The following is a 16,479-nucleotide window of genomic DNA, read 5'->3' as shown; positions in this document are numbered from 1 at the left end:
AGCCAGTATCAGTAATGACAATGCAGGTTCATTAACTGGGTTATAATTATTATGTTGAACTTAAGAGTGGGACTCTTAGCAGAAGTAGTGAGTCAATGGTGAATTCAAATCCCCACAAAATGCTTTTCGGGAGTTTGTTGAAGGAAGTTTTTTATCAGTATCTTCAATGATGTTTTCTAGCCTGATGTTTGTCCGAAGCAACTTTGTTACACATTTAAGGGAAGGGTTCTTATTAATGAAAACAGTAATCAGTGGTATCAAAAATGTGATGTTCAGTGCTTGTAAATAACATTGCTTATTAACGACTTTTTTGGGTGTGGGGGTTTTTGTTTTGTTTTTTGTTTTTTCTTTTTTTTAGATTCAGCAATTGGAGGTGCTGCTGCTTCAAATTATGCAAATTCCACTTGGGGTCCTGGAGCCTCCTCCAACAGCGGCACCAACGCCAACCCAACTCACATCTGGGACAAGGTGATTGTAGACGGGTCTGACATGGAAGAGTGGCCTTGTATTGCCAGCAAAGATGCTGAGTCTTCTTCCGAAAACACCACCGATAACAACAGTGCCTCGAACCCTGGCTTGGAGAAGAACGCTCTGCCAGGAAGCACCACTAGTAACAAAGGAAAAGGAAGCCAGTGCCAGTCTGGAAGCGCTGGAAACGAATGTAATCTTGGGGCCTGGAAATCTGATTCCAAGGCTAAATCTGTTCAATCTTCCAACCCTGCTGCCGAGAGTAACAATGGACTAGGTAATTGGAGGAACTTGAGTGGACAAGATAGAATTGGTCCTGGTTCTGGCTTCAGCAACTTTAACCCAAATAGCAACCCGTCTGCTTGGCCGGCACTGGTTCAAGAGGGCAATTCTAGGAAAGGGACTTTGGAATCTGATAGTGGTAGCTCCAATGCACAGATTAGCACAGTAGGTCAGACCTCTAGGGAACAGCAGTCAAAGATGGAAAATGCGGGTGTTAACTTTGTCTCTGGCAGAGAACAGGCTCAAATTCATAACACTGATGGACCAAAAAATGGAAACACTAACTCCTTGAACTTAAGTTCACCAAACCCTATGGAGAATAAGGGAATGCCCTTTGAAATGGGCTTGGGGAACCCTTCCAGGAGCACTGACACCCCTTCACAAAGCACTGGAGAAAGAAAGACTGGGAGTGTTGGATCTTGGGGTACAGCTAGGGGGTCTTCTGGAACTGACACAGTCTCTGGACAGAGCAATTCTGGAAACCATGGGAACAATGGAAAGGATAGAGAGGACTCCTGGAAAGGAGCTTCTGTTCAAAAACCTAATGGGTCAAGAAGTGATTCTTGGGATAACAATAACCGGTCTACGGGTGGTGGGTCTTGGAACTTTGGCCCTCAGCATGCAAATGAAAGTAAATGGGGTGAAGGGAACAAATTAACATCTGGGGTCTCTCAGGGAGAATGGAAACAGCTGTCTGGGTCTGATGAACTGAAGATTGGAGAATGGAGTGGTCCAAACCAACCAAATTCTAGCACTGGAGCATGGGACAATCAAAAAGGCCACCCTCTTCCTGAAAACCAAGGCAATTCCCAGGCTCCCTGTTGGGGAAGATCCTCCAGCTCTGCGGGAAGTGAGGTTGGAGGTCAAAGCACTGGAAGCAACCACAAAGCAGGAAGTAGTGACAGTCACAATTCTGGACGCCGATCATATAGGCCTACGCATCCTGATTGCCAGGCAGTCTTGCAGACTTTGCTGAGCAGGACTGATTTGGACCCCCGAGTGCTTTCAAACACCGGCTGGGGCCAAACTCAAATTAAGCAAGATACCGTGTGGGATATTGAAGAGATGCCGCGGCCCGAGGGGAAGTCTGATAAAGGAACTGAGGGGTGGGAGAGCTCTGCCACACAGACAAAGAACTCAGGGGGCTGGGGCGATGTACCCAGCCAAAGCAATCAAATCAAGTCTGGATGGGGTGAGCTCTCAACCCCAACGGAGTGGAAGGACCCCAAAAATACTGGAGGATGGAATGACTATAAGAACCCCAATTCTTCTAATTGGGGAGGAGGAAGACCAGAAGAAAAATCATCTTCCTCTTGGAATGACAGCTCTAGTAAGGATCAGGGGTGGGGTGGACGGCAACCTAATCAAGGATGGTCTTCTGGAAAGAACGGTTGGGGAGAGGAAGTTGACCAAACAAAAAACAGCAACTGGGAAAGTGCAGGAAACAAGCCAGTGTCTGGTTGGGGTGAAGGTGGGCAAAATGAGATTGGAACTTGGGGTAATGGTGCAAATACAAGCGCTGCTTCAAAGGGTGGATGGGATGATTGTAAAAGAACTTCAACATGGAATGAGACGGGTCGACAGCCCAACTCCTGGAACAAGCAGCAGCAGCAGCACCAGCAGCAGCAGCAGCAGGAGGCTTCTGGTTCCTGGGGTCCACCGCCCCAAACTCCAAGTAACGGGCGACCTCCAAACCCAAACTGGAACAGCGGACCACAGCCAGCTGCCCCCAAAGAGGAGGAGCCTAGTGGCTGGGAAGAACCTTCTCCACAGTCAATCAGTCGAAAAATGGATATTGATGATGGCACTTCAGCGTGGGGAGATCCTAGCAGTTATAACTACAAGAATGTGAACCTGTGGGACAAGAACTCACAAGGAGGACAGGCCCCAAGGGAGCAGAGCCTGCCTACTCCAATGACTAGCAAATCACAAGCATCAGGTACTAGTCTCGTACCTTTTTTCAGCCAGCTCCTGTATATGAATGTAACCTTAATGCATAAGAGATACTCGTGTAGCCTCCAGTTCTTAATAGCTTATTCCATAAAGAAAACCAATTTCTTATTTGAATAGTTGGTTCTGTATTTAAAGTGTCTTTAAAATTTGAATCGATCAGTCCTCTGCTTGTTGTGCCTCAGTAACTGTGATCTGAATACTGGTCAGCTTGCCAGTAAAAGAAAATGTTTATTAGCTGACAAATCTGCATATTCAATCTGAGCTCTGAAGGAACAGTTTGAATTATAGAATCATAGAATTGTTTAGGTTGGAAAAAACCCTTTAAGATCATTGAGTCCAACCGTTAACCTAGCACTGCCAAGTCCAGCACTAAACCATGTCCCTAAGCACCACATCCACACGTCTCTTAAATACCTCCTGGGATGCTGACTCAACCACTTCCCTGGGCAGCCTGTTCCAATGCTTGATAACCCTTTCGGTGAAAAAATTTTTCCTAATATCCAATCTAAACCTCCCCTGGCGCAACTTGAGGCTGTTCTTCTTGTCCCATCGCTTGTTACTTGGCAGAAGAGACCAACCCCCACCTCGCTACAACCTCCTTTCAGGTAGTTGTAGAGAGCAATAAGGTCTCCCCTGAGCCTCCTTTTCTCTGGACTAAATAACATTTTTTTTATATTTAATTATTAGAGAAACGGGGAGAAATTCTTTACTTACTTTTAGTCCAAACCCTTTTTGCTCTGAAACACCCGGTTAACACTTGAAACACTTGAAATTGAGCGAGTCTGTGGTTCTCAATTTGGCTCTGCTGTTTGATAAAGAATATTTCGCAAAATATTTTCTTCTTTGAAGTAAGGACAAGAAAAAGTTACATAGCCTAGAAATATATTAAGATGTTATTGTTATGTAATCTCTTTTCTGACTCAGACATGCTTTAAAGAATACTGTTTCATTTTAATGTGTACTTCAAATATGTCATTATTCTTTCTTCAGTATCAGAGAACCCTGAGTTAGTCTGGTGCTTTTAATTAGTTACAAAAGTTCACCAGATTAGGAGGACAGCATTAGATGTGGGGTTCATGTTTAACCTGGGAGAAGAATATTACTCATCATAGCATTGTCTTCGTTTTCATCCCTAGAGGTCAGTGCCCGCTCTGAGTTTGATGTGAAGAGATGTCAATTCTGTTGCACCCACACTATTGAGAATCTAAAGTCCTCCACAGAAAGAATGAAGCAATAGATTAATGACGTGGTGCTGCACTGCAGTAAATAGTTCATTGTCTAAATAGTCTGTAATGAAAACTCTTTCTCCTTTGTGCAGTCTGGAGCAAAAGCACTCCACCTGCTCCAGATAATGGTACGTCCGCCTGGGGTGAGCCAAATGAAACCAGTCCTGGGTGGGGTGAAGTAGATGATACAGGAGCATCGACAACAGGCTGGGGGAATGCACCTTCCAACGCCCCGAATGCCATGAAATCTAGTGAGTATAGGCCAGATACCAGTTTCTTTGCAATGATCCTGGAGATTTTTAGTGTTTGGCCTTTTGATATGGGTCACCCATGGAGGAATTGTTATCTGAGGCCTAGAAGCAATGTTGAATGTCATGTAACATTTTGATGGAAGTGATTAAGTGCTTAAAAATGACTGGAACTTTGTCTTTTAAGGTAGTGAAAATTTCTTAACTAAGCAATTAAATGGGCAGCTCTGGTTTATGGAAGTGTTGAAACATTATAGCATGTGAGTGAGGAAATGTGTCTTTTTCTGAAAATGTCTTTTTCTCTGGCTGCCCACGTGTTACTTAGCATATAAACTTATTACATGATAAATCACTTTTCCTGATGATATCAGAAAAAGGAATGCACAGTACAGACAAATTTCTCAGTGGAGGCCATTACATGGTAATCTATGCTTTGGTAATGCAACTTGCCTTTGAATGGATTTTTTTTTTTAATTGTATGAGTGTGGAAAATTGCAATGCTTAAGAACGGAACTTTCTTTTGTGGTTGAATCTAAATGGATGACTATTTTCTGGGTATTACCTGTCTACAACTGTGTTCTCCATGAATGAGATGCCGTTGAAATCTTTTTAAAATTTACTTTGAAGTTAAAATTATGCTGTATTAAGAGTTTTATTTTTGTGGAAATTATTCCTGCTGATGTAAGCTGTCTGTAGAATTCTTATTTCACTCTTTTTAAGGAAAATGCAACAAACAAAAGTAATCACCTGCTGATACAACATAGCAATGTTATAGCCAAAGCCAGTAACGTTTGGATATGAAGTCACCAGTAGAAAATATTGATAATACATGACTGTTACTGAACTTGGCTGATGATACCCGTTGTAAGACTGTTTCCAGTTACGAGTTGCTTTTGCAACATGTAATTGTTTGGAATGAAATGCTCTGTACAGATGGTCTGCTGGTGGGTCATTCTCCCTTCCTCCCACCCCAATTAAATAGCTTGTTTATGAAACAAAACTGGGAAAAAAGCATTGCTTCCTTAATGTTAACATTATAGCAGCCTTTCTTGGATGGCTTTAGTGCTTCCTGTGCCTGCTGCACAAACTTGGCACTTTTCAGGATGCTAGACTTTTTTAGATGGATCTCTTCTTTCATCTGTAAAAAGCCACCTCAATATGACCAAAATCAGAGCCTCTGAAGTGCTAATGATCCATTGCAAATTCTATGGATTTGTTAATACTTAAGATAGTCTTTAAAGACTATGCATGGTCACTTGCTTGTCCTAACTGGTCTGCATGTGTGACATAACCAAAGCGCTGCAGCATACGTGTACTATTTCGTATGTAAGCTGTCCCCAGGTCTACAGGAGCAAAATGTAGGGAGTTTCCCCTTGACAGCTGTTTCAGGTTGGGGTGTAGTAGGTCACCAGTGTTAAGAGCAGAGATCTTCATTCCCCTGTGTTCTGTGACTGCTCTCTCAACTCCTTTCTAATTGGCACCCAGAAGGAATGAAGAAGAAAGCGATGTTATTCAGTGATGTAAGGGGAGATATTTAATGTCTTGGATAAGTCGGAAGAAGTAATTGGGACAAAGAGCCTGCAAAGGCATGATTTATGGTTGAAGGTAAGGACAGGAAACAGAGAGTAGCAATGACTGGAAAAGAAAACAAGAGTTTAGAGCCAATGAAAGAAAGCATAGATCATTGCCCACCTGTTTAAAAAAAATGGATTTACATTTTACCAGCATTGCACAGGAGTTCTCTGGCAGAAGTAGGAATAAATTCAGTTTTCTGTAACATCATTATTTTGTCTTTATCTTGAAAGTTTCTTTTGCTTACTGTAGCTCTTTGTGCCTCCTCACCCAACAAATGCAGAAAATGAAGCAGGAGTCCTGCAGACTAGTCATCTTTACACCACTGTCCAGATTCACATTCAAGAATCTCAGATCTGAGAGTTGTCAATGCAGAAAAATAATCTATGGTCATGTAGTTAAAACCAGGATCATAGTACTATATTTAAACACGGTGGCCGGAAATAAATTAAAGCTGCAGGGACTACCCCATATATGACGTTTCCAGATTAAGTTCTTGACTCTGCAAGCGTAATCCTTAAATGTAGCCTTTTCTGTGTAAGTAGTGTGATTAAAGGGTCAAGAAGTAGATTTTTGTGCTTGGACCAGTATGTTTCCTAAGCAGCCCTCAATTTTGATACAAAAATGAATATACTTTAAAACATTGTTTCCTGTGAAGTATCTGAGTTGTTACTTACGATTGATTTTAAGGTAGCTCTTAAACTGCCATGAAATGCTGCTGTGCTTATTTTCGGCTTGATCAAGGTAGAGTTCCCCTTTGTAGACTAATTACAATTCCTGACTTTTTTTTTATATTCAGATTTTCTGCTATGTGTGTTAATATCCTTATCCCTGATTTCCATACTCAAACCCCAGACAACTGAAAAATTAGTTATGAAAAAGATGATGATGGAAATCTTTTTTTAAAGGAGTAAATGCTTAGGGAATAAGTACGCAGAATGAAGAGCTACAGCAGGAAGGAGAACAGTTGCACAGTGGACAAGATGAGGATTTGGGCTCTTGTTGGCTTGTCAGCAGAGGTTAGAATTCTAAGTTGCCTGACAGCTAGAGAGTAACAGCAAGAAAAGAAGCCAACAGGGAAATTCCTTAGTCTGAATTGATACGATGAAATGGTTGTAGCTTTCTGGTAACGGCATCTCTACTTAAGCAGCACTGCTAATAACTCTCTTTAGTGACGTTGTTAAGAACAGAAATTCAAGTAGAGGGGTTTTTTTACATTAAACTACTTTTGGTGTTACATATACCAGAACACAATGTCAGGTCCTGTCCTTCAGATTCTGCTTAGTTTTTACTCCTTAAAGTTCTTTGTTTCTGTAATTTTGTGAAACAGTTCAGTGCAGGGGAAATGTTACGGTTTTGAAGGAAGAGAGGAAATAATTGATAAACCACCTGAACCAGAGTCCTCAGCATGCTTGGTTTTTAAGTATACTTGAAGTCTTTCATTTACACTAGAAAATAATAGGTTGCCTTTTAAAGAAATCCAAACACAGTTGTGTCTGTGTAAGAGAAGATGTCCCTATAGTTATTATATCTTTAAGGGTTTGACATTGCTTTAAAATAGCTGCAAAACACAACATGCTAACACACCACCAAATCTCATGGGTTTGGGGATTTATGCACAAGTTTTTATAGCTGTTAGTGTAGACACTTTTTTTTTAACTCCTTTGGGGTTCTGATGATTTCAGCTAATCTTGCAGTCTCGAGTCACCAGCTGCATGGCATTGTAGACTGCTTTTGAGCTTTTTTTCTTTTTCTAAAGGTTCTAAATCTATGCAAGATGGCTGGGGAGAGAGTGATGGGCCAGTGACAGGAACGCGTCATTCCAGCTGGGAAGAGGAGGAGGAGGGAGGAGTCTGGAACACAGCAGGCTCTCAGGGAAGCAGTTCCTCCCACAACTCAACAAGCTGGGGGCAAGGAGGAAAGAAAACACAAATGAAGGTAAAATGCTTGAATGATTCATAACTACTGTGTTGTCTGAAAGCAGTATAACTGATAGAGCATTATAATAGTTCTTCTTTTAATAGGGTATTATACAATTCGTCTAGAAAGGTGCGTGTTACAACAGTGTAAAAAATGTGAGGTTTCTGGATTTGTTTTAATGTATTACACCTGTTATGACTAACAAATCTGCCAGTAGGTGTCAAATTCTTTTGGTATGTAGGCTGCAGAGCCATTACTGAATGAAACTGAGCAATAAGTATCCCAAGGCTATTGCTCTGCTCTTGTTGACACGTCTTTCTGTGTTAGGGTGCTGCTGTTCTTGCATAGCCTGCTGAAGTTCGGATTCCACAGTCCCTTTGACACATGCACTTCTTATTTCTACTGACTGTTGGATTTAGGTCTGACTTGAGTTGGTTGTTATTGACCTTTGGCCTCAAACAGGAGCAGGAGCTTGGCTACAGTCCTGAGTGAATTGCTTTCTAAGGCTTGTTTGTGTTACAGTTCTCTAGTACAGTAACAGCTGGTACTGTATTACGATTAGAAGGACTATGCTTTGTCTACTTCTAATCAAATAGGTAGGGCAAACTTAAAAGGCAAGTGCAGAGCAGCTTCCTGGGATGTGGAAATACTATTGTGACGTGGTATGGAGTTTTACAATTCCTATTTTGCAAAATAGATTCTCAAGAACTTTTTTCTCACTTAAAGTTTTAGTCTAACCACCAAAGCAACTGTCCAAAAATTTTTCTTACCAATATCTTTTCTGTTGAACTGTGTTCAGTTTTGGTTTTGATCACCTGTAAATTACAGTAAGGCCAAACTGAGAGCCAGGTCAGCACAGTGCCCGTGTAAGAGAAACGGTACTAAAGGGAAGAAAGCCAAGGCAGAAATCTACCTCTGTATTTGGTGGATTTAAAAAAATGTATTAAACTGTAACAGAGAGAAAAAAAAATTAACATTCACGAAGCTTTCCAGATTCCAGAATGAAACCGAAGGTGTGATAAACATTCTACACAGCAAGTGTTCATCCAGGTTGGTATACGTAACAATGAACAATTTTATGAGAGAGAAGAGAAAAAAGTGGTAAATGTTTCCAACGATGCAAAAACTTGAAGTAATTTGTTCAGGAGATTAATTTCTCTGATACCAGGATTTTTATTCGACACTTGTGCCTCTCAAGGATAAAACAGAATTTAAGAAATCAAGAAGTTGCTTAAAAATACTTTTGTCTTTTTTCTTCCTCTTCAGTGCTCATTAAAAGGAGGAAATAGTGATTCATGGATGAACCCTTTATCCAAACAGTTTTCAAATATGGGCTTGCTAGTAAGTAAAGTTTTTAAATATAAAATCCAACTTTGTAAAAAAGCAGTAGTCTTTAAATAAGTCAAAAGATCAGCTGTTTCACAGTGTGTAACTACTTATTTATCTGCATTTGCTATGCTGCCATGTTGATTATAATACCTGTAATAGCTGGGTATTCAGCACTTCCTTGCTCATCAGAATGGCTTCTCAGAAAAACCCAAGACCTACTCTGACTCTTCAAAGTTACTTTATGACAGCTGTTGTTCTGAGATTGCAGTTTCCTTGCAAGTAATAGGATTTGAGTTTTTTGTTTGTGATTTTTTTTTTTTTTTTTTTTCTCGTAACACGCTGTTTAGACCACTTGAGGTAGGGGCCTCAGCTCCTGGCTGTAGTGTCAGACATCTGTGATTAGTCCAAGGCTATTCATTCTGAATCCCAGCCACCAATCAGAAAAGATTTACAGCCCTGTGTCTGTCTTGGCTATTTATGTTTTAAATACTGTGCAGCAGAGCCTTTTAGAACAAAAAGGGCTCATTATTAATCAGTACTTAAAGATTGATTGGTAAAGTGAATAAATAAACAGCACATCATGGAGAGAAAAGACAGATCTGCCGGGAGGTACCTTAAAAACAGTTACATATAAATTTTTTTTAAGAACTTCTGACGTGCTAATTTGTAAAACATTTTACAGAATATTGTGCCAACTGTCATCCTGTGAAGCTGGAGTAGGATGTAATGCACGCTAGCAAAAGATAATAGCACAGAGGTTCTGTGAGAAGCGCAGGGCTGCACAAACTGTCACTGACATGACTAGGATCAGTTTGTAATGTCTGTTGGCTCCCAAGCCCAAATTCAGTCTGCTAGACCATAGATGCTTCTGAAAGCTATGGGAACACCCTGTCCCAGACTGCCAACTAATAACTTGGCAGCACATTTCAAGATTTGATGGCTTGACAGGTCATGAGGATGAGCTATCATTTTGGCTGCTATTTTCAGTGTTGCATCTCTCGACCACTGGAACATGAGGACAGAGGTTCATTTCACAGAGCAGCTGTCTATCCATCTTTCTCTGTCTGTCGCATGCATTCATGTGTCTGGTTTCATATCGGTAAACTTGCCACAGGCAGCACTAGGGGGTCAAAGTGAGGTGCGCCCAGGGTGATATCAGGAATCCTTGTATCTGATTTTAGTTCAAAATAAAACTTCTGTTAGCACAAGCATGTCCTTTCTTCATTCCACCCTTAACCATCAAGGGCTGCTTTCTGAAACATTCCTCAGCATTTCATAGAAGGCAGAACTGATTTTTTTTTTTTCCCCCCCCAGAGTCAAACTGAGGACATTCCAGGCAGTAAGATGGACTTGTCTGTAGGTGCGTATAATTTAATTTAAATGCACTTGAACTATGAGATCATGTGTAGTATTTTTATGTGGATGACATGCTGTGTTTTGGAAACGTTTGATCCTTACTTTTAGCACTCCTCATAATAGAAAGGTAGAGCTATAGCATCCAGTATCTTAGCTGTAGGCTTTGAATAGTTACACAGTTGATGCTGGTATGCAAGACTGGGATGTATATCTGTACAGAACGGAGCTGTAACTTGTGGAAGGCACATCCTATAAAAACTGTTTTGATCAGTGTAGTTTGTACTCATTGTTACTGTTTCAAGAAAGTGAAGCGTCCCTTTTCAGGAGGACTGTTTCAGCTCTTGGCAGTAGGACATCCCAGTTACCACAGCTCCATGGAGGTGAAGTGAGGGAAAAGACTACCTTCTATCACTGATTTCTTCAGTTGCTTGCCTCAGGTTATTACAAGGTACTGTTCAGTAGTACTAGATTTTTCATTCTTGATAGCCTCACCACAAATCCTGCGCAGCTTAAGGGAGATGGGCTGTGTGGAAAACACTATCCTAAATAAGATGTAATTTTTCTTGATTTGAACAGTAGATTTTAGGGACTACAGGAGGCAGTTCTTCTGAAACTGGCCATTGTGCTATAATTGCAGTTTCTTTGCCATTCTGATTCTGCCATACCTCTTCTGTGCCTTTCTAGTATTGTTGACTAAATTATTCCAATATTATGCCTTGCAAAAAGTCTGCTCTGATGTTGACCCTCTTTGCACCATTGCTGTCACCAGCCTTAGTACTTCCAGCTTTAGTACTTCCTCATCTGCCACACGTGATACTACAGTCAGGATTTTCCCAACCAAAAAACTTCTCTTATTGGGAATATCCATTAATCTTGTTGGTACCAAAGATAGAGTTGTGGTAGTCAAGACTTTCTTCCATCTAATATCAACTCTAGATTTGGTATTCTAATGTAATCCAAATAGCTGCAGTGTCTCTCGGCTTAGAATCCATTATATTCTTAAAATGTATATCACACTTCATAGAGGATTAACTAGTTAATTTTTCCTAAAATAGCTTTCTTCCTCTGAACAGTTAAGGATCCCAATAAGAGATGTTAAAACGTGCATTTTTATAGTACAACACAGTTTTGGGGAAGGTAACAGAATTTTTGGATCTCTCCACTTTGGTCTCATACAGCCTCTCTAGAATTCAGGCTCTGATGGTATCATGCTTCTGTAAAGATCTTCTAGATGGAGATAAGTTGTCATCTTCTTGGATGTTCAGTTCTCATCTGCCTTCAGATGCTGCTGTTAAAGAACAGATCTAAGATTATACAAATGAAGAGGATGGTAGCCTGGATTATGCCGATTACAGCTTAGTTCTTTGTCTCCAAATTAACCTTTTGGATCTTTAAGAACTTTCTGCTGTCAAGGACCTTACGGCCATCAGACCTTCTGAGGAAAGATGGCTGACGCTCAGAGTATCCTGTGAAATGGTGCAGAAAGGTTGCATACTTAGTCTTGATATGTTGCACTTCTTTAAGTGTAGTATGCCCATTAATGGTCGCATTTCAGTACTTAAAGGGGGCCTAAAAGAAAGATGGGGATAGTCTTTTTAGCAAGGCCTGCTGTGACAGGACAAGGGGTAATGGTTTTAAACTAAAGGAAGATAGATTTAGACTGAATACAAGGAAAAAATTTTTCACGATGAGGGTGGTGAAACACTGGAACGGGTTGCCCAGAGAGGTGGTAGATGCCCCATCCTTGGAAACATTCAAGGACAGGCTGGATGGGGCTCTGAGCAACCTGATCTAGGTGAAGATGTCCCTGCCCATTGCAGGGGGATTGGACTAGATGACCTTTAAAGGTCCCTTGATCCCAAAGCATTCTGTGATTCTATGATCGTTGATCCTAGGTAGAGGCATTTATTGTAGTTTGTATTCAATTTCAAAGACTAAGAATGTAACAGATCTTCCTGAGACTTTTCTGTTAACTTTTCTGCTTAGTGGTTTTGCTCTTGTTGTTTATGGCAGTTGCTTGTGGAAAACAATAAGCTGTTTTGCTCAGCCTATATCTACTTCTAAACTTTAAAAGCTGGACTTACTCACGAGGCAGGCTTGTTCTTCAACTGGTTTTCAGTCAGGATTACAACATACCAGGTTTTCCTAACTAGATAACTCCCAGCATGATATTTTCCCACTTTATGGATAAATGCACGTTGATGTCAGAGTTTAATCTGTGCTTGGAGACCACACATATCAAAGAAAACTTTGGCTTTGGTATGCACAGAGCACCTTGGCTCAGATCATCATGCATTGTAAAATAGGTCCAGTTGTCAGTAAGTAATTCTTACTACGTTGGTCTCAGTCTCCTTGTTTGAAAAATGTGTTGCTTTTATTCTAAGGTGTTGGAGTGAGACTTCTATTTACTGGCCAAGACAGAAAAGAGATGGATCAGTAGCATGCCTGAGGCAGATCTACTTCCTCTTTTTTTAATTTTTCTATCAAATCCCTTCAATGGATAGCTTGTTTTATTTTGAAAATAGGATACAACTTCTTTTCCATTGAAATCTCTCCTAGTATGTAAGTCCTGAGGAATGACGTTTGCTACAGTAAGTAGCTTGGCAAAACCACTTAATATTTTATCTTTTGCTTCCCTCTGACAACCACCTTTGTCTTGTTTATTTTCTTAATGTATTAGTTGCAACCTCTGCAGATCACTGAATTCTCAAATCACCTGTAAAGACTGGAAAATTAATTTCTAATTTCTATTGATTCAAATGCAATTCATGCAGCTCTCTATTGTGAATATGTTACAAAGCCATAACCTGATTTAGCATTCAGGTGCAACACCTTGATATCTAAGTGCATGTGATTGCTCAGTAGGCTTGGATGATGTAATTTTATGGCAAAGGTATAAAACCAGTATCGTTAAAATGTTTTCACTTTTGTGGTCAAGCAGAAAACATGTTTCAAATGTGTTTTGTTTTGGTTTTTTTCCATTTGGGTTACCCCACTGGATGTATGTATTTTCACCACATTGAGTCTCTCGTTTGCAAATGTTTTAGGTAACTTCGCTCAACAGCAGTTTCTGTCTCCTATCTCCGAGTACAGGATCACATTATATAATTCTGTTTGTATAGAATTCAATTTTTGATTTTTTTTTTCTTTTAAGCTATGTGCATGTGGTGGGGGAGATCTGCTTAATAGGGTTTTTTTTCCTCGCTAGGGCGTGAATGTCATCTTCCAAGCTCTTGTTTCATTTTGCATTTTTCACAGCTGTTAATAGTGGGAAAAAATCCACGAACTGATGGAATGTCTTCTTTTATGAAGATGGTTGGACTTTTAACCTGTTCTACATTTCTGAATGTAGAGGATTTGGGGCTTCATATTTATTCATGCGCAAGTGTTCTTGCCTACTGCAGAGGGTAAAATTCAAACTTTTCAGATTTTAACGGTCATCTTGTACTGTGTAAGGTAAAGATAGTCTTCAGCCACCTGCATTATTTATGGCTTTTGTTGGCAAGTGCAAAAGACAGACAGGTTTCAACGTTCCATTAGAATTTTCTATGAATGGGGATAAATGAATACTATCATCTCTCTTATCAAGGCCTTGTTTATATTGAAGTTTAAGCAGCTGCCTCAGCACTGTGGCATGCATATCTATGCTTGAAGCCTTTAAAGGTGCTATTTAATGCCGGTTTAGGAGGCATCACTCAGTAATGTTTGAGGAGTTGATTGGATCATCAGGATAACTGAAGAGACAAAAGGGTGTTTCTGCAGCTTAGTCATCTTCTATTGGCATTGACCCAGTTTCATTTCAGATAGTGATGCAACTCTCTCTTGCTTTCAGTTTCTTTTCAAGCAACTAAGGGACAGGGCTTCCTGTCTAGATTTAAAGCACACGAGTCTTTTGGTAGTGCGTTGCTGGCATTGTGTGTAGTAGTTAGATGTAGGTATTGACAGGATTGAGATGTACATGACATTTTGTGACTGCTTTTGCAGAACCAGTTCTAGCTTTTTAGGATATGTTAGAAAGGGATGAGCTCATCCAGGTCAGTATGACTCCAGTTACAAGCCAAAATATGTAGGTGATTTGGCAGGTGTTTTTGTGATACATGATGTTGAAGGCATCCGAGAGGATGAAGCTGGATCAACTTTGAAAGCTGTGCCAGCAAGAAAACCCCATATAATTAGTGGTTGATTTCATAGGTTCTTGGCAATAACATACCTATGTATATTAATAGTTTGTGATCGGACATTAAGAAGAGATGCTGGCTTTGAGAAGTTTTTGAGGAACAGATAAGTGTTTTGAAGGTATTGGAGTGATTAGCTGTCTGCTCTGTTTGATGAAGACTTAGTTTTTTGTCAGTCATAGGGTAGGATATCTATCACCAACTTCCTTTGGAAGAGTCATAGATTTTGGTTAACTGTGGTGACAGGTTTTTAAACTGTTCTTGTAAAGGCCATCTGTGCTACTAAACAAAATTATTTAAAACTAAAAATACCAGTAAAGCTCATTTCTGTCATGTTGTCCGTATTTTAAAACGAAGATGTTTTCCATCTACTTCAACATAGCAATATGCATCTGATACCTTACAGGTGCCAAAAGTGACAAAAAAAAAAGTTGTTTCTTGGCAGCAGTCACTGTATAAGGTAGAAAACTTCCTTCAGTCAGCACTTGGCTGATGAAAAGCTTATAGAAAGATGTCTTGTTCACTGCGTATGTTACAGTTTGATCATCTGTTATTAATGTCTCTTCCTTGTGTTCCACCAGATTACTCACTAAACAATGGCAGGAGACTGCAGGGGACGTTTGAAAAGTGTCTCTGTTACTGGTTGTGTAATCATTGCATACAGGCTTAGGGAGATTGGTTGCCTGTCTGGAAGTTATGCTGTACCAGATGATCAGTGGTCTTCAAGAGTTAAGTTTACGTGGCTGTAGGAGAGTTGTGATCAAATTATGTGTGTGGTTTTGCAGTTTCAGAAATTCTTTCTCAATGCCAAACCCAGTAAAGGCTAAGTAGAATATATGGAGTACTTAAATAGTGGTGTCTCTATAGATACTGAATATCAATAAATAACAGTGCAAGTTCTGGAAGACATTGAGAATTATGTATAAAGGAATATCATTAGTTGAACTAGGCTGCTGTAGAAATGAATATATCTGTGCATAAATTGTGAGAAATACTTCATATTAGACTCTCTAAATTGGCTTGTTCAGTCTTAAAAATGAAACTTCCTACTTTAATTTCTCAGCACTTTTAATAGCAACTGTAGCTATGCTAAATTGTAAGACAGATCTAATTTTTTACCGTGATCTTAAAGATACTTTCTTTGGCTGTGAACATGCTGTCATGAAACGCGGTAGAGATTATTGGCGCTAATTTTGTTGCCTTTCCTCTTTTTTTTTGTTTTGTTTTGTTTTTACAGGTGGTCTCCCAGATAAGAAGTTTGAGGTAGATAAACGAGCCATGAATCTCGGGGATTTTAATGACATGATGAGAAAGGATCGATCTGGGTTCCGTCCACCTAATTCCAAAGACATGGGAACCACAGATAGTGGGCCTTATTTTGAGAAGGTGAGAGAAGTATCTTTAGATAAATTAATACCAACCTCTGTGTTCGAGGTCCCAGTTTTTACCCTACTCCTCTGGAAGTGCTAAAGATCTGGTAACCTTGGACAGACTCAATAATAAAAGGTGGGGGGGGAGTTATGTTTGTAGAATGAATGTGTATGTAAAACAGGTGTCAGATGTGCATAGACAAACTAAATTATCTGGGGAGAATGAGGCTTTTTATTCTAGAACAGACTGCTCTTAATATGGACAGAAAGAAATTCCTTTGTTTTTCTTGGAAGGGTAAACTACTGGTAGCAATGAAATTCATTACAGGTTTCATCACAATGATTCTTTTTGCTACTGACTGCAATCATCTACTGTAAAAAAATTGGTTTAGATCTAAGTAAACATAAGTAATCACAGTCTTCCAATTTTTTTCTGCTTTCATGTCTGTCATTTATTGGAAACACCCTTTCTAAATTCCGCAACCCCTTATGCTGTATGTCCGTGTACTGTAAGCTTCTGTATGACATCTGTTTCTCTGTGACATCTGTTGTATGTTATGATAGTGTTTCTTTCATATTC

The 16,479-nt window shown here is 39.9% G+C and overlaps 1 protein-coding gene across 21 annotated transcripts in view; it reads left to right on the top strand.

Moving 5' to 3' along the window:
- Positions 1-16,479, top strand: part of TNRC6B (trinucleotide repeat containing adaptor 6B) — a 134,569-nt gene that overhangs the window by 99,421 nt on the left and 18,669 nt on the right. For 19 of the 21 annotated variants that reach the window (XM_087767830.1, XM_087767831.1, XM_087767844.1 and 16 more), the window contains 6 exons: positions 359-2,689; positions 4,022-4,180; positions 7,509-7,687; positions 8,936-9,010; positions 10,313-10,358; positions 15,767-15,915. In XM_087767830.1, coding sequence (XP_087623956.1) covers positions 359-2,689; positions 4,022-4,180; positions 7,509-7,687; positions 8,936-9,010; positions 10,313-10,358; positions 15,767-15,915 — 2,939 coding nt within the window. The remainder of the gene's footprint in view (positions 1-358; positions 2,690-4,021; positions 4,181-7,508; positions 7,688-8,935; positions 9,011-10,312; positions 10,359-15,766; positions 15,916-16,479) is intronic. The other 2 variants (XM_087767841.1, XM_087767833.1) reach the window with 1 other exon arrangement.

The sequence above is a fragment of the Nipponia nippon genome, unplaced genomic scaffold, assembly GCF_047370975.1.
Source record: "Nipponia nippon isolate SJK-2023a ecotype South Korea unplaced genomic scaffold, ASM4737097v1 scaffold_3, whole genome shotgun sequence".
NCBI lineage: Eukaryota > Metazoa > Chordata > Aves > Pelecaniformes > Threskiornithidae > Nipponia > Nipponia nippon.
The sequence above is the reverse complement of the archived record's forward strand: the minus strand, read 5'-3'. Positions and strand labels throughout refer to the sequence as shown.